Source organism: Rhipicephalus microplus, chromosome 3, assembly GCF_043290135.1.
Source record: "Rhipicephalus microplus isolate Deutch F79 chromosome 3, USDA_Rmic, whole genome shotgun sequence".
In the NCBI taxonomy this organism is placed as follows: domain Eukaryota; kingdom Metazoa; phylum Arthropoda; class Arachnida; order Ixodida; family Ixodidae; genus Rhipicephalus; species Rhipicephalus microplus.
In genome coordinates, this window is record NC_134702.1 from 244,168,967 (window position 1) to 244,193,425 (window position 24,459).

Consider the following 24,459-nt stretch of genomic DNA (forward strand, 5'->3'; position numbering starts at 1 on the left):
CTTACGAACATATGAGAACTGAGAACCTGCTCTCCTTTCCGTGCAGAAATACTCTGAGGAAATACCTCGGAAGTTCATCAGGAGAGGTTGGATTTAGTGATGATGATGATGATGATGTTTGATGTTTTATGGCGCAAGGGCCGATTCACGGCCAAAGAGCGCCAGTTCATCTTACTAAAAATATGGACAATGATTGTGATAAGTGGCTGTATAAGGGCCATAAAATTCCTCGCAGTAAGGCGGGTAAAAACATACAAATAATAAAATCATGACCATGCCGTGGAAGGTGTGTGTGGTGTGAACAAATGACAAAAGTTGGTGATAATAAAAGACGATGGTGGATATGTATGGCATTAGCACAAGTGCCTCACTCGTTCAAACCCTTGCGTCCAAGGGCCGTGAGGCATGTGCTTTCTTGTGTAGCCACCGCAGCAAAAACCTCTCTGGAGAGGTCATGCTACGGGATGCCCGGGTATATGATGTGAAAGCTGTGAATTTCTTTTAAAAACGCTAGCAATGATTTATGACTAAAAAGTGGTTCCCTACCGACGAACATTGCAGGGTGCAAAGGTATATGTTGTCGGTAGGGTAATGGAAAGTGTTGTTTTCTTACAGTGTCCAATTGTTTGCACTCAATTAAAATGTGAAGGACAGTCAATACTTCACCACATCTGTCACACAATGGTGGATCGCCACCGGACAAAAGGTGTGTGTGTGTCGTGTATGTGTGTCCTATCCTGAGTCTCGTTAGTATTACCTCTGTATGACGCGATTTCGATACTGGCAGCCAATGACCAAGGTGTGGCTTAATAACGTGTAGTTTGTTTTGTGTGTGTGTATCCCACTTGCTCTGCCAGTATACTCTGAGGTTTCGTTTGAGAGACGGCTTAAGATCGAGGGCCGGGATTGATCTGGGTGTAGATGCAGTGTTTTTGTGGGCGGATGCAGCGAGCTGATCCGCCCTCACGTTGCCTTGAATCTCACGGTGCCCTGGCACCCAGCACACTACAACATGTTGTTTGAGTGTGTATAGTGTGCATAAAATGGAGTAAAGTGAGACAAGGACTGGGTTTTTGTGTTTTTTAAGAGTGTGCAGAGCCGTTACTACACTGAGGGAGTCTGTATAAATTACTGCTTTTTGTATTTGTAATTGCTTGATGTGTTTAGCCGCCACAAGTATCGCGTAGGCTTCCGCTGTGAAGATACTTGTGTCTGGATGTAGAGGGCCAGCATCCGAAAAAGATGGGCCGACAGCAGCGTAGGACACAGAGGAGTTAGACTTGGAGGCATCTGTAAAGAACTCAGGACGTGTGTATTTGTGTTGAAGTTCCAGGAAGTATGTTCGGATATGGGCAATAGGCGCATGTTTTGTAACTTCAAGAAAGGACACATCACAGTCTATAGTCTGCCATTGCCACGGTGGCAGATATGCTACAGGAGCCATTAAACTATGTTCAAGTGAGACTCCAGTTTCCTCAGCTAGACTTTTCAGGCGAACTGAGAAGGGCTGCCTCATCGAAGGCCTGTTCTGAAACAGAATGGAGCTCGACAAATCAATAATAGTGGAGTATGAGGGGTGCTTCTTATCTGCTTTCACCTTAAGGAAATAAACAAAGGACATGTAAGTTCTCTGCAGATGAAGCGACCACTCATTCGACTCAACATAAAGGCTTTCTACGGGGCTGGTGCGAAAAGCACCCGTAGAAAGGCGGATGCCCAAATGGTGCACGGGGTCAAGCATCTTCAAGGCACTTGGAGTAGCAGACTGATAAACAACGGCCCCATAATCTAAGCGGGTGCGAATCAGGCTTCTATAGAGGTTCATGAGGCATTGCCTATCACTGCCCCAAGTAGTACGTGACAACACTTTTAAAACATTCATGGCTTTTAAACATTTTGTTTTTAGATACTTGATGTACGGCACGAAGGTCAACTTGTTGTCCAAGATTAGGCCTAAGAATTTATGCTCGGCTTTGACGGACAGACGTTGACGGTTCAGTTTAATGTCGAGTTCTGAGTGCATGCCTCTCTTTCGGGAGAACAAGACACACGTGCTTTTTTGTGGGTTCAGTCGGAACCCATTTTCCTCTGCCCATTTGGAGAGCTTGTTTAAACCTAACTGAACCTGCCGCTCACACAATGCCAGATTGCAAGACCTAAAGCCAAGCTGGACGTCATCGACATATGTGCAATAAAACATATTGCGAGGGATGGTCAAGCGCAAGGAATTCATTTTTATGAGAAAAAGTGTGCAGCTAAGTACACCACCTTGTGGCACGCCTGTTTCCTGAACAAATGTTTGGGATAGAACCGTGCCCACTCGGACACGGAAAGTCCGGTTTGACAGGTAACTTTTGATTATGTGAAACATTTTTCCGCGCACGCCAAGGTGGGAAAGGTCTCTTAGAATTCCGAAACGCCATGTTGTATCATAAGCCTTTTCGATATCGAGGAACACGGAGAGAAAATATTGCTTATGGACGAAGGCGTCTCTGATCTGTGCCTCGATACGAACAAGGTGGTCTGTGGTGGATCTACCTTCTCGAAACCCGCACTGAAATGGGTCGAGCAAATTATTTGTTTCAAGGTAATGTACAAGTCGGCAGTTTATCATTTTTTCGAAGACTTTGCACAAGCAGCTTGTAAGTGCTATAGGCCTATAACTCGAGGGTAAAGAAGGGTCTTTGCCCTCTTTCAAAATGGGAATAATAATAGCCTCTTTCCAGGAGGTAGGGATAGCGCCAGAAAACCAGACAGCATTGTACAAACAAAGTAAGGTTTTTCGTGTTTCGATTGGTAGGTTTTTTAACATTTCATACACCACACGGTCAGAACCTGGGGCAGAAGTACTGCAGGAGTTAAGAGACATTTGCAGCTCAGCTAGACTGAAAGCTTGGTTATATGCCTCGGATCTAGTGCATTTGTGTTCAAGTTTCTGCTTTTCTATTCTTGTTCTGTATTTTTGGAAAGTGTCAGTATAGTGGGATGAGCTGGACACCTGTTCGAAGTGTGCACCGAGGAAGTTTGCCTGATCTTCCAAGGTATCACCCTGAGTGTCCACGAGTGGAAGTGTGTGTACTTGTTTTCCTGCTATCCTACCGACCATCTTCCAGACTTTAGCCTCCTGTGTGTATGAATTGATCCCTGACAAAAACTTCTGCCAGCTTTCTCTTCTGGCCTGCCGACGCGTTCTCCTGCCTTGAGACTTTATTTTCTTGAAGGTGTCAAGATTTTCGGCTGTCGGTGAGTTCCGAAGCAGCCTCCAAGCTCTGTTTTGCTGTTTGCGCGCGTTTCGGCATTCAGAGTTCCACCATGGCACACGCCGTTTTCCTGGGTGCCCATTTGTTTGTGGGATGCATTTTGTTGCAGCATCAATCAAAAAAGCTGTGAAGTAGTCGACAGCAACATCAATGCTTAAAGTACTTATGTCACTCCAATCTATACGAGCGATGGTATGAAACCGTTCCCAGTCGGCTCTGTTTATGAGCCATTTGGGAACACGGGGTGTACACTCAGTTGCTGTAGTTGTGCTCAAAACTACGGGAAAGTGGTCGCTTCCGTACAGATTACTGACGACTTTCCACGGAAGCAGAGGCACAAGAGATGGAGAGACTATGCTTAGGTCTATGGAGGAGTAAGTGTTATGTGCGATATTATAATAGGTTGGTTCTTTTCTATTTAGGAGACATGCGTTCGACGAGAGAAGGAATTGTTCAATCAGTCGACCTCGCGCGTCGCAACGAGAGTCTCCCCATAGCCTGCTATGCGCATTGAAGTCTCCAAGGAGAACATAAGGCTCCGGAAGTTCATCAATTAAAGAGTGTAAATCACGTTTTTGCAGCTGATAGCTAGGAGGGATGTAAATAGTGCAGATTGTGATTAGTTTATCAAAAAGAACCGCTCGAACAGCCACTGCCTCAAGGGATGTTTGGAGTTGTAAGTGTGTGCATGCAATTCCTTGATTCACTATGATGGCAACACCTCCGGATGATGTCATGGCATCATCACGGTCCTTTCGAAAAATAACGTATTTGCGAAGAAAATTTGTGTGTTTTGAATTAAGGTGTGTTTCTTGTACACACAGCACTTTTGGTGAGTGTTCGTGTAGGAGTTCTTGGATGTCGTCAAGGTTTCTGAGAAGGCCCCTGACATTCCATTGTATGATTTGAGTGTTCATGGTGAATGTAAAATAATGCTGTGTGTACGAAAAGCGAGTGGCTGTTTAGACGGGGAGTTTGAGTTCACTTAACAGGGCCGTCACCAGGCCCTGTTATTTGCTTTTTTGTTTTCCTGGCGCGCTCCAAGGAGCCACGCCGCTCTTTCGGCACCACGGGTGCCGACGTATCCATTGCCTCCTCGGAGGCACTGGATGCCCGCACGTGCGGGCTGTTAGTTTGGATTTTGGGCCTCGCCTGGTTAGGGGAGGCCTTGAGACCCGAAGACTCTGGAGTCTCCGGTCTCTGTTTGGGAGTAGGCGGTGTAGCCTGGGCTACAGCCGCCTTGGGGGCAGGTGCCACAGCCGACGGCTCGCTCTGCGCAGGCCGAAGGGGTGGCGAGGGCTGGTGCGACGTTGCCCCCTGACGCGCCGCATCAGCATATGTTGCGCCATAAAATGGCGACACTCTTCGTCTTGCTTCTTTGAATGTGATGTTTTCTTTGACTTTAAGAGTGATGATTTCTTTTTCTTTCTTCCAGTTAGGACACGAACGCGAATACGCGGCGTGTTCCCCGTCACAATTCACGCAGTGGGGCGTGGTAACACAGTTATCAGATGGGTGGCCGCGGCCACCACATCTTGCACAAGTTTCCTGACCCCGGCAGTTCTGCGAACCATGACCAAATCGTTGACATTTGAAACACCGTCTTGGATTGGGAATGTAGGGACGGACAGATAGTTTGATGTAGCCTGTGTCTACAGATGAAGGCAGTGTGCTAGATGCGAAGGTGAGTATTAAATGTTTGGTAGGTATTTCTTTGTTTTCTCGTCTGATGACGATTCGTTTCACATCTGTGACATTTTGCTCTTTCCACCCTTCAAGCAGTTCCTGTTCAGGCATTTCAAGAAGGTCTGCTTCTGAAACAACTCCGCGTGAGGTGTTCATTGATCTATGAGGTGAAACAGATACTGGGATGTTACCAAATGCTACGAGACTGCCAATTTTTTCATAGTGGTGTTTTTCCGGCAGCTCAAGGAGAAGGTCTCCGCTAGCCATTTTTGTAACCTTGTATCCTGGGCCAAAGACCTCAGTCAGAGATTTAGCAACAAGAAATGGAGATATGACTCTGGCTTGTTTTGTTGGGTTTTCGCTGTGCACAACATGGAATTTGGGGAAACATTGTCTGGGTTGGCTGAAAATTGAGATGTCATCGGTGCGTCCCCTCTTAGGTGGAGGACGATCTAGTAGACGGGGAAATGCAGGTGTTCCCATAGTAGTGTAGTTTTTTTTCGGCAGCAATGGCGACCACCCACCATGGAGTCCAACCAGGGGACGCTGAAGCACTTAATAGCATAAGGCTGCAGACGCCAGCCGTACATTGCCACTATAACCAAATATAACTACTCAAGGTTGAGTAATTACACAAGGTTAACCCTTGCCGCCAGGAAAAATCGGAAGTAAATGGAAGAGAGAAGAAGACAGGATAGATTTAAAGACGAGAAAAGACTAAGATGTAGGAAGAGAGAGATAGGAAAAGGCGACTGCCGATTTCCCCTGGGTGGGTCAGCCCAGGGGTGCCGTCTACGTGAAGCCGGGGCCAAAGGGGTGTGTTGCCTCTGCCGGGGGGCCTTAACGGTCCTTGGATTTAGTGAACTTGTCAAGAGAAGGCTGAGTGCAGAGCTGGAATGTCTCACAACACCCCAACCAAAACTATGTAGTCTCGTGGTAGATGAAATACGCATTCGACAAAAGCTTGAGTACCACAAGCAACGAGATGCATTTCTTGGAGACATTGACCTGAGTGCCGACCTCAATCATCTTTTGCTAGCATCTGATAAGGGTCAGCTTGCAAATTCCCTCTTGTGCTTCTTGCTGTGTGGACAACATGCAAGCTTCACGATTCCAGTGGGATACTTTTTTACGAAGGGGTGTTCCGGGGAATCGCTTGCTAAGACAGTACAGCATGTTATTAGGAAGACAGAAGAGGTGGGGTTCAGAATTGTACGCCTAGTAACGGACAACCACAAAGTCAACGTAGCAGCAATGAAGACGATGTCACAAGGGCATCTTCAAACTAAGAGACGCCACCCAGTTGACCCTTCAAGGTACCTGTTTTTAGCCTTTGATCACAGTCACATTATCAAAAACATTGGCTCCCAGTTCTTGTCAAAACAAATTGGAGGTCAACAGGAAATATCTGCTGTCTACCTTAAGGACCTATACAGGATGCAGCAAGGCTCCTTGGTCAAACCAGTCCATTTTCCCATAAGAAATGTATATCCGACAAACATTGAGAAGATGGGTGTAAAAACAGCAATCCAAATTTTTTCACCACCTGTAACAGCTGCTCTGAGCTTCTTGAAGAACCAAGCAGTGCACACATGTGATACCAAGTTTGCAAATGTTGCACCTACAATGGAGTTTATGACGAACGTGTACAGGTGGTTTGTTCTAATGAATGTGAGCAACTGTGAGCAGCATATCCACCAGAACAACCCTGACACTAGGCAGTTTTCAGACGCAAAAGATCCCAGACTTCACTGGCTGGAGCTCGTCTTTCTCGAGTACATCGAAATGCTAAAGGAAGCTAGCTCACCCGAAAATTTTCTCACCAAGAAAACCTACCATGCCCTAGTTTTCACCACAGTTTCCAACGTGCAATGCATACAGTTTCTGCTGAATGAGTGCGACTTCACGTTTGTACTCACAAGGAAATTCTCAAGCGATCCAATAGAATCATTGTTTGGATTTCTCAGAAGGACTGCCGGTTGCAATGACGTCATGGATGTGAGAAGTGCTGTTTCTGGACTAGAAAAAATTTTGAAGACAGGAATAGTCGCATCATCTGACAGAAGCAACGTCAACAGCTCTACTTCCTTCTGCTCTTCCCGGCCTGTTAGTGGAAGTGAAGTAAGGGGCAGCACAGCAGCTGTCTGTGCGAACGCCAAAAGGGCGCAACAAGTGCTGCGAGAAGTTTGCTTGTCATCGAAGCCTTTTTTACCGACTCCCGACATAGCAGCCATATCACTTGTTGGGGGCTACATAGCTCGCGTAGTGAGCGAAAGAAGTGCGTGTGAGAACTGTGTGTCTTTAGTTAAGAAAGCAAAATGAAACTCTGCTGTGGATGGGTTGATTTCCCACCAAGACAGGGGTGGCCTCTACTACCCAACAGAAGAACTCATTATAGTTCTTTATGGACTGAAGAAATACCTGGACATAATGCTGTCAGAAAGAAAAGCTCTCCTGAAATCAATGGAGCAGTGTTTGCAGCACAGTGTCAGTGCAATCACAGGCTTGCCTGTGTTGAAATGTAAAAGCTGCAATGATGACCAGAGAGAGGCTTTTGTTAAAGTAATATGCAAAAAATTTATGAAGCCCCTATTTTCAAACCATGCATTAGACATAAGTGACAAAAATGCAGTGGCTAAGATGTATCACAACAAGCCGCTGTCACGCAAAGTATCGAAGCTTTGAAACGGCATATATTGGTTCTGTTCTTTGATTTTTTTTTTCAGTGAAGTGATTTCTTTAGACTGCAGACATGAACTGTGATAGCAGTGTCATGGATTGGGGAACTCTTCTTCCACCCTATTCGCTTTAAATTGTTAGTTTCGCTACATATGCATGATGATGCCCCTCGTTTTTTACCATTGTCTGTGACAACAAAGTCATTTTCTGCTTTACACTTTCTTTGACTACCAATATTTTGCACTTTTTTCTTCACAGTCGAGGCTGCTGCTATTTTGTATAGCTGTGATACTTACTCCTGTGATAAAATATATACATGTTCCCTTTTTTTTGTTTACAATTTCCTGGTCATTATGTGCATGAACCTGCAGTTGATCTTGCTTCACATCGATGTTATTTCTTTTTTTATGTTGAAGCAATATCTATTCATATTATTACCGTACTGTGATATTGCGTTATCTGCAGCACACCCCAGCTCTTGGCAGAGAATGTTTAGGCTGGCCTTTTGCTGCAGTGAATAAATATTGTGCTAGTGTAGTTCCACTTGATTCACTTTTTATTTTCGTTCTTGACTTTACTTTCACTCTGCTAAGCCCTACAAACCTTGAAGGACAAAATTTTCACAAAGATGAGCGCTGCAAAGCTCCACAGAGCGACTAGCGTAGCGAATTTCTGTGGCAGCGCGTAGTGTCAGAAGCTGGCGCCGCCTCGCGGCAGTCCGGTAAAACACGGTGGCCGGGGGTGAACAATAGGATAGCGGCCGACGTGCCAGGCATCTCAAAGTATAGAAGGCGTTGCAACAAACTGCTACCTCTTCTACGAGATCGAGACGTGGAGTTTTACCGAGAGTGAGTTCAACTCTGATTACTAAGTTCGCTTAAGTGCCCTTGGGTGCATAGGTGTTTTGTAGCGCTTCACGCAGTGCCATTTGTATCTCCGTAGATACATCAGGATGCCTCCACGTACTTTCGACACGCTGTTGCACCTTGTGAAACGTCATATTGAAAAAAAGGACACCAACTTCCGGAAGGCAATCAGTCCCGAGCACCGACTTGCACAAACTTTCAGGTAAGGTCACCTTTTAAATCGTCCAGAGCATTCATTTGCTTAGGGTGGCTGTGAAATGTGAAGTAAGGAGCAAGCATTTCACACTTTTCGCACAGTTAGATGCGGCTAGCTTGGTACACGCAATGTTTATTATAGATTTTTTGCCATGTCGATGTGGGAGATTGTTTTTGATGAACTGAAAAAAAGTAATGCCTACTTTAGACACATGATCGTTACATTGTAACTTCCGGAAGGCAATCAGTCCCGAGCACCGACTTGCACAAACTTTCAGGTAAGGTCACCTTTTAAATCGTCCAGAGCATTCATTTGCTTAGGGTGGCTGTGAAATGTGAAGTAAGGAGCAAGCATTTCACACTTTTCGCACAGTTAGATGCGGCTAGCTTGGTACACGCAATGTTTATTATAGATTTTTTATTACGTAGTGTCAAAGGGTCATTGTTTATGTACGTGCATGCACTTCATGGCATTCGGTTTGTCTCGATAATTAACATTAGGAACTATTCGTAACTGCAAAAAGCCACCCGACGAAATGTCGTAAAGGGGGATGTTGTGAGCGACGTTTACTTTTTTAATATGAAGATTTTCTCATTACTTAAATCCTGCATCACCACGAAAACGTGCGCTCTCCTTGCTTCTACATTTATTCTTGATGATGATGATGAGTAGATTTTAGTGGCGCAAGGGCCAATTGATGGCCAAAGAGCGCCATTTCAATTGACTACAGATATGAACAATGATATGGTGCGTGGCTGTAAAGGGGCCTTAAAATTCCTCGCTCTAACGCGGGTTAAAACATGAAAGTAATAAAATTATGACAGTGGCGTGACATATGTGTGGTGATAGCTGATGGCAAAATTGTCTTGATAATCAAACCATGATGAAGATATAGTCACCCCAGCGACGACCACACTATAGAGGTCGTGCTACGGATGACCTCGAAATATCGAGTGAAAGCTTTGCACATCTTTTAAAAACCTAAAAAGTGCATGCAGTTTAAAAAGCGGATCCCTACCGATGAGCATCCCAGGGTGTAGAGGGAGCTGCTGTCGGTAGGGCAGTAAAAAGTGCTTTTTTCTGAGAGCATCTAGCTCATTGCACTGGACGAGAATGTGGAGAACCGTAAGGGGGTCTCCACATCTCTCACAATATGGTGGATCACCGGTGTTCTACATTTATTCTTTCTCAGATTCTTGGCTGCAGGGGAAACACTTCGTTGCTCATCTTTCAACTTTTTAAATGGTCGTTCGACAGCGTGCTATATTGTGTCGACAGTGTGCCAGGTGCTCTGGGATGTACTTGGTCCTATATACGTTGCCCGTCCATCAAGTGCAGGCGAGTGGCTACAGGTAAAATTTACGTTATAAATACATGTTGCATACATTGCACCTGGAACATTTGGCTTGCCTGTTCAACATCTACCTTAATTTTTGCTGTACAAACATACGTGTGTTATTCCCACAAAAGCCGTTATCGATATTTTCATTTTATCAGATTGCAAAAGAGTTTAAGAAACGTTGGAACATGCCCCACTGTGTGGGTGCAATTGATGGAAAACACATCGCCATCGAATGCCCTGCCAAATCGGGAAGTAAGGACTATAATTACAAACACTTCTTCAGTAAATCGATGCTTGCTGTCAGCGACGCCTGCTACAGGTACATGTTTATTTACTCTCGATGCAACAGAAAGTAGAAAGTGGCAGTATGTGTATGTAAATGCGCGTAAAATTGTGAAAAAGCAGTCCTGTAATTTTTAGTCTTTAAAAAGCTGGTGTTACACTTTAGGCTTTGTAGTTGCATGGCCACTGGATGAAAAAGCCTCCAGCGGCCGTGGTATTTGCATGGACGATTGCTATCTATTTGTTTTGGCCTCTGCATGTAAACAATCATAAAAAACATGCATGCTAGTGCTTGATGAAATAATGTTTTAACATTTTCAGGTTCATTTATGTGGAGATTGGGAACCATGGGAGCAATTCAGATGGTGGAGTATTCAGCGAAAACCAACTGCCTCATATTATCTTTTCGAAGAATGAAGGATTTCCCCCTGATGCACCACTGGGGAACATTGGCCGCATTCCTTTCTACCTGGTCGGAGATGAAGCGTTTCCTTTGAAGACATACTTGATGCGGCCGTATCCTCGGAAAGGCAAGTTGCCCCTTTGATTTCTTTTAGTACTGGAGTGCATTGCTCTATGCTATTATTCTGAGGCGGTTCAGTACACAGATTCACTGTAGTGACAAGCAGCTGAAACATGATGCCATAACTATGATGATGATGTTTGATGTTTTATGGCGCAAGGGCCGATTCACGGCCAAAGAGCGCCAGTTCATCTTACTAAAAATATGGACAATGATTGTGATAAGTGGCTGTATAAGGGCCATAAAATTCCTCGCAGTAAGGCGGGTAAAAACATACAAATAATAAAATCATGACCATGCCGTGGAAGGTGTGTGTGGTGTGAACAGATGACAAAAGTTGGTGATAATAAAAGACGATGGTGGATATGTATGGCATTAGCACAAGTGCCTCACTCGTTCAAACCCTTGCGTCCAAGGGCCGCGAGGCATGTGCTTTCTTGTGTAGCCACCGCAGCAAAAACCTCTCTGGAGAGGTCATGCTACGGGATGCCCGGGTATATGATGTGAAAGCTGTGAATTTCTTTTAAAAACGCTAACAATGATTTGTGACTAAAAAGCGGTTCCCTACCGACGAACATTGCAGGGTGCAAAGGTATATGTTGTCGGTAGGGTAATGGAAAGTGTTGTTTTCTTACAGTGTCCAATTGTTTGCACTCAATTAAAATGTGAAGGACAGTCAGTACTTCACCACATCTGTCACACAATGGTGGATCGCCACCGGACAAAAGGTGTGTGTGTGTCGTGTATGTGTGTCCTATCCTGAGTCTCGTTAGTATTACCTCTGTATGACGCGATTTCGATACTGGCAGCCAATGACCAAGGTGTGGCTTAATAACGTGTAGTTTGTTTTGTGTGTGTGTATCCCACTTGCTCTGCCAGTATACTCTGAGGTTTCGTTTGAGAGACGGCTTAAGATCGAGGGCCGGGATTGATCTGGGTGTAGATGCAGTGTTTTTGTGGGCGGATGCAGCGAGCTGATCCGCCCTCACGTTGCCTTGAATCTCACGGTGCCCTGGCACCCAGCACACTACAACATGTTGTTTGAGTGTGTATAGTGTGCATAAAATGGAGTAAAGTGAGACAAGGACTGGGTTTTTGTGTTTTTTAAGAGTGTGCAGAGCCGTTACTACACTGAGGGAGTCTGTATAAATTACTGCTTTTTGTATTTGTAATTGCTTGATGTGTTTAGCCGCCACAAGTATCGCGTAGGCTTCCGCTGTGAAGATACTTGTGTCTGGATGTAGAGGGCCAGCATCCGAAAAAGATGGGCCGACAGCAGCGTAGGACACAGAGGAGTTAGACTTGGAGGCATCTGTAAAGAACTCAGGACGTGTGTATTTGTGTTGAAGTTCCAGGAAGTATGTTCGGATATGGGCAATAGGCGCATGTTTTGTAACTTCAAGAAAGGACACATCACAGTCTATAGTCTGCCATTGCCACGGTGGCAGATATGCTACAGGAGCCATTAAACTATGTTCAAGTGAGACTCCAGTTTCCTCAGCTAGACTTTTCAGGCGAACTGAGAAGGGCTGCCTCATCGAAGGCCTGTTTTGAAACAGAATGGAGCTCGACAAATCAATAATAGTGGAGTATGAGGGGTGCTTCTTATCTGCTTTCACCTTAAGGAAATAAACAAAGGACATGTAAGTTCTCTGCAGATGAAGCGACCACTCATTCGACTCAACATAAAGGCTTTCTACGGGGCTGGTGCGAAAAGCACCCGTAGAAAGGCGGATGCCCAAATGGTGCACGGGGTCAAGCATCTTCAAGGCACTTGGAGTAGCAGACTGATAAACAACGGCCCCATAATCTAAGCGGGTGCGAATGAGGCTTCTATAGAGGTTCATGAGGCATTGCTTATCACTGCCCCAAGTAGTACGTGACAACACTTTTAAAACATTCATGGCTTTTAAACATTTTGTTTTTAGATACTTGATGTACGGCACGAAGGTCAACTTGTTGTCCAAGATTAGGCCTAAGAATTTATGCTCGGCTTTGACGGACAGACGTTGGCGGTTCAGTTTAATGTCGAGTTCTGAGTGCATGCCTCTCTTTCGGGAGAACAAGACACACGTGCTTTTTTGTGGGTTCAGTCGGAATCCATTTTCTTCTGCCCATTTGGAGAGCTTGTTTAAACCTAACTGAACCTGCCGCTCACACAATGCCAGATTGCAAGACCTAAAGCCAAGCTGGACGTCATCGACATATGTGCAATAAAACATATTGCGAGGGATGGTCAAGCGCAAGGAATTCATTTTTATGAGAAAAAGTGTGCAGCTAAGTACACCACCTTGTGGCACGCCTGTTTCCTGAACAAATGTTTGGGATAGAACCGTGCCCACTCGGACACGGAAAGTCCGGTTTGACAGGTAACTTTTGATTATGTGAAACATTCTTCCGCGCACGCCAAGGTGGGAAAGGTCTCTTAGAATTCCGAAACGCCATGTTGTATCATAAGCCTTTTCGATATCGAGGAACACAGAGAGAAAATATTGTTTATGGACGAAGGCGTCTCTGATCTGTGCCTCGATACGAACAAGGTGGTCTGTGGTGGATCTACCTTCTCGAAACCCGCACTGAAATGGGTCGAGCAAATTATTTGTTTCAAGGTAATGTACAAGTCGGCAGTTTATCATTTTTTCGAAGACTTTGCACAAGCAGCTTGTAAGTGCTATAGGCCTATAACTCGAGGGTAAAGAAGGGTCTTTGCCCTCTTTCAAAATGGGAATAATAATAGCCTCTTTCCAGGAGGTAGGGATAGCGCCAGAAAACCAGATAGCATTGTACAAACAAAGTAAGGTTTTTCGTGTTTCGATTGGTAGGTTTTTTAACATTTCATACACCACACGGTCAGAACCTGGGGCAGAAGTACTGCAGGAGTTAAGAGACATTTGCAGCTCAGCTAGACTGAAAGCTTGGTTATATGCCTCGGATCTAGTGCATTTGTGTTCAAGTTTCTGCTTTTCTATTCTTGTTCTGTATTTTTGGAAAGTGTCAGTATAGTGGGACGAGCTGGACACCTGTTCGAAGTGTGCACCGAGGAAGTTTGCCTGATCTTCCAAGGTATCACCCTGAGTGTCCACGAGTGGAAGTGTGTGTACTTGTTTTCCTGCTATCCTACCGACCATGTTCCAGACTTTAGCCTCCTGTGTGTATGAATTGATCCCTGACAAAAACTTCTGCCAGCTTTCTCTTCTGGCCTGCCGACGCGTTCTCCGGCCTTGAGACTTTATTTTCTTGAAGGTGTCAAGATTTTCGGCTGTCGGTGAGTTCCGAAGCAGCCTCCAAGCTCTGTTTTGCTGTTTGCGCGCGTTTCGGCATTCAGAGTTCCACCATGGCACACGCCGTTTTCCTGGGTGCCCATTTGTTTGTGGGATGCATTTTGTTGCAGCATCAATCAAAAAAGCTGTGAAGTAGTCGACAGCAACATCAATGCTTAAAGTACTTATGTCACTCCAATCTATACGAGCGATGGTATGAAACCGTTCCCAGTCGGCTCTGTTTATGAGCCATTTGGGAACACGGGGTGTACACTCAGTTGCTGTAGTTGTGCTCAAAACTACGGGAAAGTGGTCACTTCCGTACAGATTACTGACGACTTTCCACTGAAGCAGAGGCACAAGAGATGGAGAGACTATGCTTAGGTCTATGGAGGAGTAAGTGTTATGTGCGATATTATAATAGGTTGGTTCTTTTCTATTTAGGAGACATGCGTTCGACGAGAGAAGGAATTGTTCAATCAGTCGACCTCGCGCGTCGCAACGAGAGTCTCCCCATAGCCTGCTATGCGCATTGAAGTCTCCAAGGAGAACATAAGGCTCCGGAAGTTCATCAATTAAAGAGTGTAAATCACGTTTTTGCAGCTGATAGCTAGGAGGGATGTAAATAGTGCAGATTGTGATTAGTTTATCAAAAAGAACCGCTCGAACAGCCACTGCCTCAAGGGATGTTTGGAGTTGTAAGTGTGTGCATGCAATTCCTTGATTCACTATGATGGCAACACCTCCGGATGATGTCATGGCATCATCACGGTCCTTTCGAAAAATAACGTATTTGCGAAGAAAATTTGTGTGTTTTGAATTAAGGTGTGTTTCTTGTACACACAGCACTTTTGGTGAGTGTTCGTGTAGGAGTTCTTGGATGTCGTCAAGGTTTCTGAGAAGGCCCCTGACGTTCCATTGTATGATTTGAGTGTTCATGGTGAATGTAAAATAATGCTGTGTGTACGAAGAGCGAGTGGCTGTTTAGACGGGGAGTTTGAGTTCACTTAACAGGGCCGTCACCAGGCCCTGTTATTTGCTTTTTTGTTTTCTTGGCGCGCTCCAAGGAGCCACGCCGCTCTTTCGGCACCACGGGTGCCGACGTATCCATTGCCTCCTCGGAGGCACTGGATGCCCGCACGTGCGGGCTGTTAGTTTGGATTTTGGGCCTCGCCTGATGAGGGGAGGCCTTGAGACCCGAAGACTCTGGAGTCTCCGGTCTCTGTTTGGGAGTAGGCGGTGTAGCCTGGGCTACAGCCGCCTTGGGGGCAGGTGCCACAGCCGACGGCTCGCTCTGCGCAGGCCGAAGGGGTGGCGAGGGCTGGTGCGACGTTGCCCCCTGACGTGCCACATCAGCATATGTTGCGCCATAAAATGGCGACACTCTTCGTCTTGCTTCTTTGAATGTGATGTTTTCTTTGACTTTAAGAGTGATGATTTCTTTTTCTTTCTTCCAGTTAGGACACGAACGCGAATACGCGGCGTGTTCCCCGTCACAATTCACGCAGTGGGGCGTGGTAACACAGTTATCAGATGGGTGGCCGCGGCCACCACATCTTGCACAAGTTTCCTGACCCCGGCAGTTCTGCGAACCATGACCAAATCGTTGACATTTGAAACACCGTCTTGGATTGGGAATGTAGGGACGGACAGATAGTTTGATGTAGCCTGTGTCTACAGATGAAGGCAGTGTGCTAGATGCGAAGGTGAGTATTAAATGTTTGGTAGGTATTTCTTTGTTTTCTCGTCTGATGACGATTCGTTTCACATCTGTGACATTTTGCTCTTTCCACCCTTCAAGCAGTTCCTGTTCAGACATTTCAAGAAGGTCTGCTTCTGAAACAACTCCGCGTGAGGTGTTCATTGATCTATGAGGTGAAACAGATACTGGGATGTTACCAAATGCTACGAGATTGCCAATTTTTTCATAGTGGTGTTTTTCCGGCAGCTCAAGGAGAAGGTCTCCGCTAGCCATTTTTGTAACCTTGTATCCTGGGCCAAAGACCTCAGTCAGAGATTTAGCAACAAGAAATGGAGATATGACTCTGGCTTGTTTTGTTGGGTTTTCGCTGTGCACAACATGGAATTTGGGGAAACATTGTCTGGGTTGGCTGAAAATTGAGATGTCATCGGTGCGTCCCCTCTTAGGCGGAGGACGATCTAGTAGACGGGGAAATGCAGGTGTTCCCATAGTAGTGTAGTTTTTTTTCGGCAGCAATGGCGACCACCCACCATGGAGTCCAACCAGGGGACGCTGAAGCACTTAATAGCATAAGGCTGCAGACGCCAGCCGTACATTGCCACTATAACCAAATATAACTACTCAAGGTTGAGTAATTACACAAGGTTAACCCTTGCCGCCAGGAAAAATCGGAAGTAAATGGAAGAGAGAAGAAGACAGGATAGATTTAAAGTCGAGAAAAGACTAAGATGTAGGAAGAGAGAGATAGGAAAAGGCGACTGCCGATTTCCCCTGGGTGGGTCAGCCCAGGGGTGCCGTCTACGTGAAGCCGGGGCCAAAGGGGTGTGTTGCCTCTGCCGGGGGGCCTTAACGGTCCAATCACCCAACGTCGGCTCAACCCCCAGGATCCCCTTTTCCCCGGACACGGCAAAGCCACGCACGGCTAGGCGTGGGAGGGAGTAGAAACTCCCCCGTTAGCTCGGGTCCGTGGTGTCGCTACACACCAAACGCCTGCTTTACCAGGCGCCCCTGCGGGCATGATGCCATAACTAAATGCAGTGATTGGTTTATGTTAGAGGCACTAAAGCACTTCACCACATACTGGCGCTTCTCCTTGAAAGTACGTTTCTTTTCTCTGTGGAAGTATGTTTTTGATCAACTTTCATGAACATGAAACGAAAACATGGCACAATGTGTTCATTGATCATGTGCCTATGTGTTCTGTGCTGCGTTACTGAAAAGCTCTATCAGGATGACGTGTTTTTCATGTAGGTGTGGGGATAACAATTTATGCAGGTCTTCAACCGTTCCTCACTTCAACACCTGAAGAGGCATCTCAAGGAGAAAAAACCAACTGCGAACATATCGCCTTTGCAGAGGCACACAGCAAAAGGATTTTCAATTATCGCCTAAGCCAAGCCTGTCGAGTGATAGAAAATGCATTTGGCATAATGGCTCAAAGATGGCGTATCCTGTGGCGTCCTTTTAAAGCCAAAGATGATAACATCCGGCGAATTATCTCCGCATGCGTGGTCCTTCACAATTTCATGATGAAAGAGTCGGAGACATCTCGGTGCGCCTACTGCCCTCCAGGGACAGCTGATCGGTTGACTGGCAGGGTAACATCACCGAAGGCAACTGGAGGGCTGATGACACCAGCAGTGCTGCTCTGCCATCTCTACCGAAGACTGGCTGCCACGCCACAAGGTAAAGATATTTTCATGTGGCAAGGTTCACGGTGGGCCTTAAATTGTAAGCCATACACTAGCATTAGCCACAATAAAAGCTCATCCACATGAGCGGCGTAATTTGCAGTGTTGTGGTATAGTGTATTTCACTGTCTAGAAATTTTTCTCCCAGGTTTGCTTACGAAATGCGGGACCTCCTGGCAAAGCACTTCATCACCAACGGCAAGTTGCCTTGGCAAGAGAGCAAGATAATGGACACAAGACTGTACAATGGTGAGTGCACCATGTATTGTTATTATGACAGTCATGCAGAGAAACAACCTGATCCTCCTTGTGATGTCTATGATGAAACACTAAAACGGTTCTGTAAACACGTAGACACAACTACCACGATGTTTTAAAAAGTGTGCATTATGTTGCAGCACAAAACAGGAAAATACTGACTTCAAACAAAGATGAAAGCTAGAGGTGTTCTGCTGTATGTCCTGAGGTCTGCTCTTTAAATCTCACAATATACATCAAGCAACCTGCCCAACAGAATCAACTCAACTTACAAAGCTGCGACAAAACACTTGCTACATACACTTTTCATGCATATTGTTTTTCAACTATATGCATCAAAAGTGTATGACAAGACTAGACAATGACTGAGTGTGTGCGCGTGTGCTGCCGAATGTGCTGTGTTTATCTCACTTCCCGCTTTGCTTTATCTTTTATCTCCCCCATCCCCCTCTCATGCACAGGGTTACAAACCGGCTGCCTGTAGGCTGGTTAACCTCCCTGCCGTTCTTTTCCTCCTATTTTCCTTCCTCCCTTGTTTTTCAACTACGGGAGATGCCACTCGAAAAGTAAAATTTTTATTTTCCTGAAATACAAATCTTTTCACTTGCTTTACCAAGTTTATTTTGTTACTCGGCTGCTGACCTGCAGGTCGAGGGTTCAAATCCCGACTGCAACGGCTGCATTTCCGATGGAGGCGGAAATGTTGTAGGCCCGTGTACTCAGATTTAGGTGCACATTAAAGAACCCCACGTAGTCGAAATTTCCGGATCACTCCACTACAACGTCTCTCATAATCATAAGGTGGTTTTGGGACATTAAGGGGGGGCGCGGCAAGTAAAGTGCCGATTTTGGTCAAAATATGCGATTTTCTGATTTATTTTTTTTCGTAATCTTCAGACCTTCAACTTCCTTGTTCTAAAATATTACAGCGAAACGTGCGCTACAAATCCCGCAAATAGTGTTTTTGCCGAGGCTAGTCGCCGAAAAGTGCGAAAAAAAAAGCCCCTGAAACGGTGTTGTTCACGCCGCACAAACGCGCCAAGTTGTTGACCGTGGGCCGCCATTTTGGTAGCTTTGGAAAGAGGAGAAAGCCGGCTTCCCGATGGTCGCGGTCTCGTATTTCGCCGAGTGAAAATAAAAGCGCGAGGAGCAAGTAAAAAAACGAAAACGAAGAACGGCAATTGGCTGCGCGGGTCACGTGGTAGCAGGCGCGACCTCTTACTGGTCAAAGCTGCGCCGCGCACCTTGGCAACCTTGGAAGCGCGAGCGCATCTGCGGCCGCCGAGTCGAGAATCATCCGGCGTGCGCTTCGTTTTTTGCCAGTTGGCTGTTTTTGTGATAGTTCGCGTGCTTTTTTTACCAAGCTTTGTTTGCATCGGTGGTCTCTTCTGAGTGCTTGCTCATACTGCGGTGCTATGTTGTCGCAAAAAAAGTTCCGGAGCGTCCACAAGTACGGCAAGCGTCGGAAAGCTTGGAACAAAGGGCAGACGACTGCGGCTGCCGTCCCAGTCGCAGTGCCGGACGGAGCATGCTCTTCAAGCGTCACGGAGCCTCTACTCAGACCCTTCGCTGATTGTTGTGAGGCCGAGAGTGTGGAAGGTGCCACATCGTCGTATGTCAGACCGCCGGATGCCGTCGACCGTGATGGACGCTCTCGCGAACCCGATTGCGGTGGCACCGCGTCGGCAGCCGTTGCAACTCCGGGCGTGCGCGCGTCGAACATTCTATCGCGAGTTTCGGCCCAGATTCCGAGCAGTGAAGAAATCGCGCAGCGGGCGCAGACAAGGCGGGATGTTTTGGATGCCGTAGCATCGAAATCCGCTTCAAAGCGGAAGCTCGAGCTTCTGAACGAAGGCTGCGACGAAAATGACGGCGGTAAGGACTCCACATTCTTCATTGTAAATAAGAAGATGCTGAACGGTCTGCTTTCGTCAGTAAAGTGCAACAAGTGCGACGAAGGGTCGATACGCCTCGAGACTACGCACTGCCTTGGACTCGCGGCGAGGATGGAACTTTTTTGTGACAATTGTGGCATAGTGAACAGTGCGTGGTCGTCCCCGAGGTGCTCCGGGCAACAAAAAACGAACCCCTTTGAGGTAAACGTGCGTGCTTTGAGGGCTGTGCAGTCAGTTGGCAGAAAACAATCTGCCATAAATGACATTTTTTCTGCGATGAACATTTCGCATCGAGCACTGCACCACAAGTCCTACCAGAGACTGCAAAGGAAGTACAGCCACCCTGCCACCACATCAGCTGCCACCCGCATTGAAGCAGAAAGTGCACAGAAGGTGCATGACATTTACAAGGACCTAGGAGGAGTGCCAGGCAACATTGACGTCATTTACGACGGCACGTGGATGACGAGGGGGCACAGAAGTCATATTGGCGTGGGCTGTGTAATCGAGCTGTACACAGGCTTGGTCTTGGACCACTGTGTCCTGTCCAACTACTGCCAAGGCTGTGCTGTTGGTCCCAAGCCTGGTGACGACAACTATGAGGAGTGGCTTGAGAAACACAAGCCACAGTGCCAAAAGAACACCGATGCTAATGCAGGCCAAATGGAAGTAGAAGCAGCGAGGATCATGTTTGAAAGATCGTTTACCAAGTACAAGCTTCGATACATCAATGTGCTCTGCGACGGTGACAGCCGTACGTACCTTGCCCTCACGCAAGACAAGGTGTATGGCTACATGTTGATTAAGAAACAGGAGTGTGTGAACCATGTGAAAAAAAGAATGGGCACTTCCTTGCGCAACCTTCTTGATGAGCACAAATCCAAAGGCCGAGGACTGAGCATGGGTGGCAAAGGCCGGCTGACGCAGGGCCTTATAAAGAAGTTGACGAATTATTATGGCTGGGCCATTAAGAGCCACCCCAACGATGTTCCTGGCATGGAGAGGGCCATCATGGCCACTTATTACCATGTAACATCCACAGACCAGGATCCACACCACGACCTGTGCCCAAGTGGGACTGACTCCTGGTGCCCGCACAATCAGGCATTGGCCAAGGGAGAGCCGCTGCCGCCTCACAAACATAAACTGCCCCCTCACGTGCGAGTGGCACTGCTGCCAATCTACAAGCGCCTCTCGAACAAAGAGCTCCTTGAAAGGTGTGCGCAGGGAAAAACCCAGAACGCTGTGGAGAGTATGAACAGCCTCATTTGGTCACTCCAGTCCAAGAGCCAGTTCGCCTCCCTTCGAAGTGTGGAAAGTGCAGTTGCAGATGCAGTCTGCCGTTTCAATGGTGGCTGCAAGAGTGCGCTGCAAGAGATCACTGCTCAACTGGGCTTCAATCCAGGAGACTGCTCTTTGCGGCGAGCAGCCGAAAAGGATGCCAAAAGGGTGAAGAGGGCTCAAAAGGCGCATTGTTCCACGACAAAGAAGCGCAAAACTGGGTTGCGCTCTACAGAGGCCAAGGCCACAGCATCTCAGGATTACTGCCCAGGAGGATTCTGAGTGTTTTAGGCATGTTGTGAACTTCCAAACAAGAGTGAACTTTCAAAGTCAGTTTTCTCAACTCTTGATTTTCGCCTATGTGCCTTCGCTAGAACATCTGTCATTTTTTAACAAAGACTGATAGAGTCGTTCCGTTTTTTGCACTAGGCTCAGGAGGCCTTTAGCAGTGCAATAAAGCTTTATCTCTCTTCTTACTCATCATTTAAAATTTTTAGAACACATTTTATAATTACTGCGATGTGTGCGCAAAACAACATCCATGTTTTGGAAATTTTATTTATGGTTACAAGAACTAGAAAAATCAACTAATAGCTTCTTTGCACAAGTTGATGCTTTGGGAACATAATAATATGAAAAAATAATTTCATTTAGCAATAATTATCTCTTTAAGTGCGAAGAGCATTAATTAGTATAATTATGCTTGTAACTCAAAAAGTACAAGAGGTATTTGAAAACGGTTTTCATATTTGGAATCCTCACAATCATCCACATACACACACCAAATTTCATCACAAACAGTACATTAATAAAAAAATTAGTTTTACTTGCCACGTCCCCCCTTAAATCCCACAAATCCAATCCAAGTTTATTTTGTGTACGTTCATGAAAAATAAATCAGTGTTGTAAAAAGCAAGTATTAAGCTAAAGTCTAATTTTAAAAAACACTTTAAAGACCAATTTTAAAGTCCAATTTTAAAGAACATTTTAAAGCTAATTGCCGAATTCGAGTTCAAGCCTTGCTTCACTGATTTTTTTTTTGCATCACTTCTTGTAGTGCTCTTATAGCATCTACCTGCTGGTGGGAGTTTAACAAGCGCAGCTGTTGCGCCAATGTCATGCCGAAAAAAATAAGGAAGGTCGTGCTGTTCCTTGGATTCCTGTGCTGCTTTGACGGCATGCAGTTGTTGAAGGCATTCGCTTGCCATGTCGATGTGGGAGATTGTCTTTGATGAACTGAAAAAAAGTAATGCCTACTTTAGACACATGATCGTTACATTGTCAGAACCTTAGTTCTTACGTTGCACCACTGGCCACTATTCTTGGAACCTTGCGTGGCCTGTCAGTGAAAAACAAGAAAACTGAGTGACATAACGCCAGGAAAGGGAAGTATCGTAACATATAGCAAGTGCGAATGCTGGATCAAAAAAAAGCTGTCATGTTTCTGTTGGAACAACTTACCGTTCAGCCTGCTTCCTTGTATTTTGTTCACCCTCTGCACTGTCTGACCTACGAAGTAGATTGGTGTTGGGTACATGAATATTGTATTACAGCTAAAGAGTAAAATGAAACGTGCAACGTTTCACTTTGGATATTTTATGTTAAAAAAAATTGCTGTGACCTGTCTGTCTCAGTGTTTGCAGGTATTGCACCGGACGAAGATGCAGGCTGTTCTAGTGGTTCATCCGAGATGACTGTGACATAGTTGTCGTAGTCGACCTGGCCCTCCTCTGCGTTGCCACTGCTGCTGTTACTTGCACGTGTCAGACTCCACTCACCTGACGCTCTATGTGAAACATCAGAAATGATATATGGTGTTTTTGGCGCAAGGGCCATTTGATGGCCAAAGAGCGCCAGTTCATGAGACAGGAATGTGGACAATGGTTGTGATTAGCGGCTGTATAAGGGCCATAAAATTCCTCGCAGTAAAGCGGGTAAAAACATACAAGTAATAAAATCATGACCATGCCGTGAAAGGTGTGTGTGGTGTGAATAGGTGACAAAAGTTGGTGATAATGAAAAACGATGGTGGACATGTATGGCATTAGCACAAGTACCTCACACGTTAGTACCTTTGCGTGCAAGGGCCGTGAGGCAAGTGCTTTCCTGTGTAGCCACCGCAGCAAAAACCTCTCTAGAGAGGTCGTGCTACGGTATGCCCGGGTATATGATATGAAAATTATGAATTTTCTTTAAAAACGCTAATAATGATTTGTGACTAAAAAGCGGTTCCCTACCGACGAACATTGCAGGGTGTAAAGGTATATGTTGTCGGTAGGATAGTGGGAAGTGTTGTCTTCTTAGAGTGTCTAAATGTTTACATTGAATTAAAACGTGAAGAACTGTTAATGCCTCACCACATTTATCACACAATGGTGGATCACCACCGGACAAAAGATGTGTGTGTGTCGTGTATATGTGTCCTATCCTGAGTCTTGTTAGTGTTACCTCTGTTAGACGTGATTTTGATACTGGTGGCCAATGGCCAAGGTGTGGCTTGATAATGTGTAGTTTGTTTTGTGTGTGTGTATCCCACTTGCTCTGCCAGTAGTCCCTGAGTTTTCGTTTGAGAGACGGCTTAAGATCAAGAGCCGGGATTGATGTCGGTGTAATAGCGGTGCTTTCGTAGGCGGATGCAGCAAGCTGATCCGCCATCACGTTGCCTTGAATCTCACGGTGCCCTGGCATCCAGCACACAACAACATGTCTGTTGAGTGTGTGGAGGGTGCATAAAATGGAGTAAAGTGAAACTAGGACAGGGTTTTTTTGTTTTTTAAGACTGTGCAGAGCCGTGACCACACTGAGGGAGTCTGTATAAATTACTGCTTTTTGTATTTGTGATTGTTTGATGTGTTTAGCTGCCACAAGTATCGCGTAAGCTTCCGCTGTGAAGATACTTGTGCCTGGATGTAGAGGGCCAGCATCCGAAAAGGAAGGGCCAACAGCAGCGTAGGACACAGAGGAGTTAGACTTTTAGGCATCTGTAAAAAACTCAGGACGTGTGTATTTGTGTTGAAGTTCCAAGAAGTATGTTCGAATATGGGCAATAGGCGCATGTTTAGTAACTTCTAAAAAAGACACATCGCAATCTATAGTCTGCCACGGTGGCGGGTATGCTACAGGAGCCATTAAACTGTCTTCGAGTGACACTCCAGTGTCCTCAGCTAGACCCTTCAGGCGAACTGAGAAGGGCTGCCTCATTAAAGGCCTGTTTTGAAAAAGAATGGAGCTCGACAAGTCATTAATAGTAGAGTATGAAGGGTGCCTCTTGGCTGCCTTCACCTTAAGGAAATATACAAAGGACAAGTAGGTTCTTTGCAGATGAAGCGACCACTCATTTGACTCAACTTAAAGGCTTTCTACGGGGCTGGTGCGAAAAGCACCCGTAGAAAGGCGGATGCCCGAATGGTGCACGGGATCCAGCATCTTCAAAGCACTTTGAGTCGCGGACTGATAAACAATGGCCCCATAATCTAAGCGGGTGCGAATAAGGCTTCTATATAGGTTCGTGAGACAATGCCTGTCACTACCCCACCTA

The 24,459-nt window shown here is 45.9% G+C and overlaps 1 protein-coding gene across 1 annotated transcript; it reads left to right on the forward strand.

Moving 5' to 3' along the window:
- The first annotated feature begins 8,419 nt into the window (after nucleotides 1-8,419).
- On the forward strand, nucleotides 8,420-22,897 carry LOC119167797 (uncharacterized). Its single transcript, XM_075890873.1, is given in 9 exon segments — nucleotides 8,420-8,473; nucleotides 8,568-8,693; nucleotides 9,880-10,039; nucleotides 10,185-10,348; nucleotides 10,633-10,841; nucleotides 17,072-17,380; nucleotides 17,383-17,482; nucleotides 17,636-17,736; nucleotides 22,556-22,897. Coding segments are annotated over 8 exon segments (1,230 nt in total). The 5' UTR covers nucleotides 8,420-8,473; nucleotides 8,568-8,577; the 3' UTR covers nucleotides 22,627-22,897.
- Nucleotides 22,898-24,459: the final 1,562 nt, after the last annotated feature.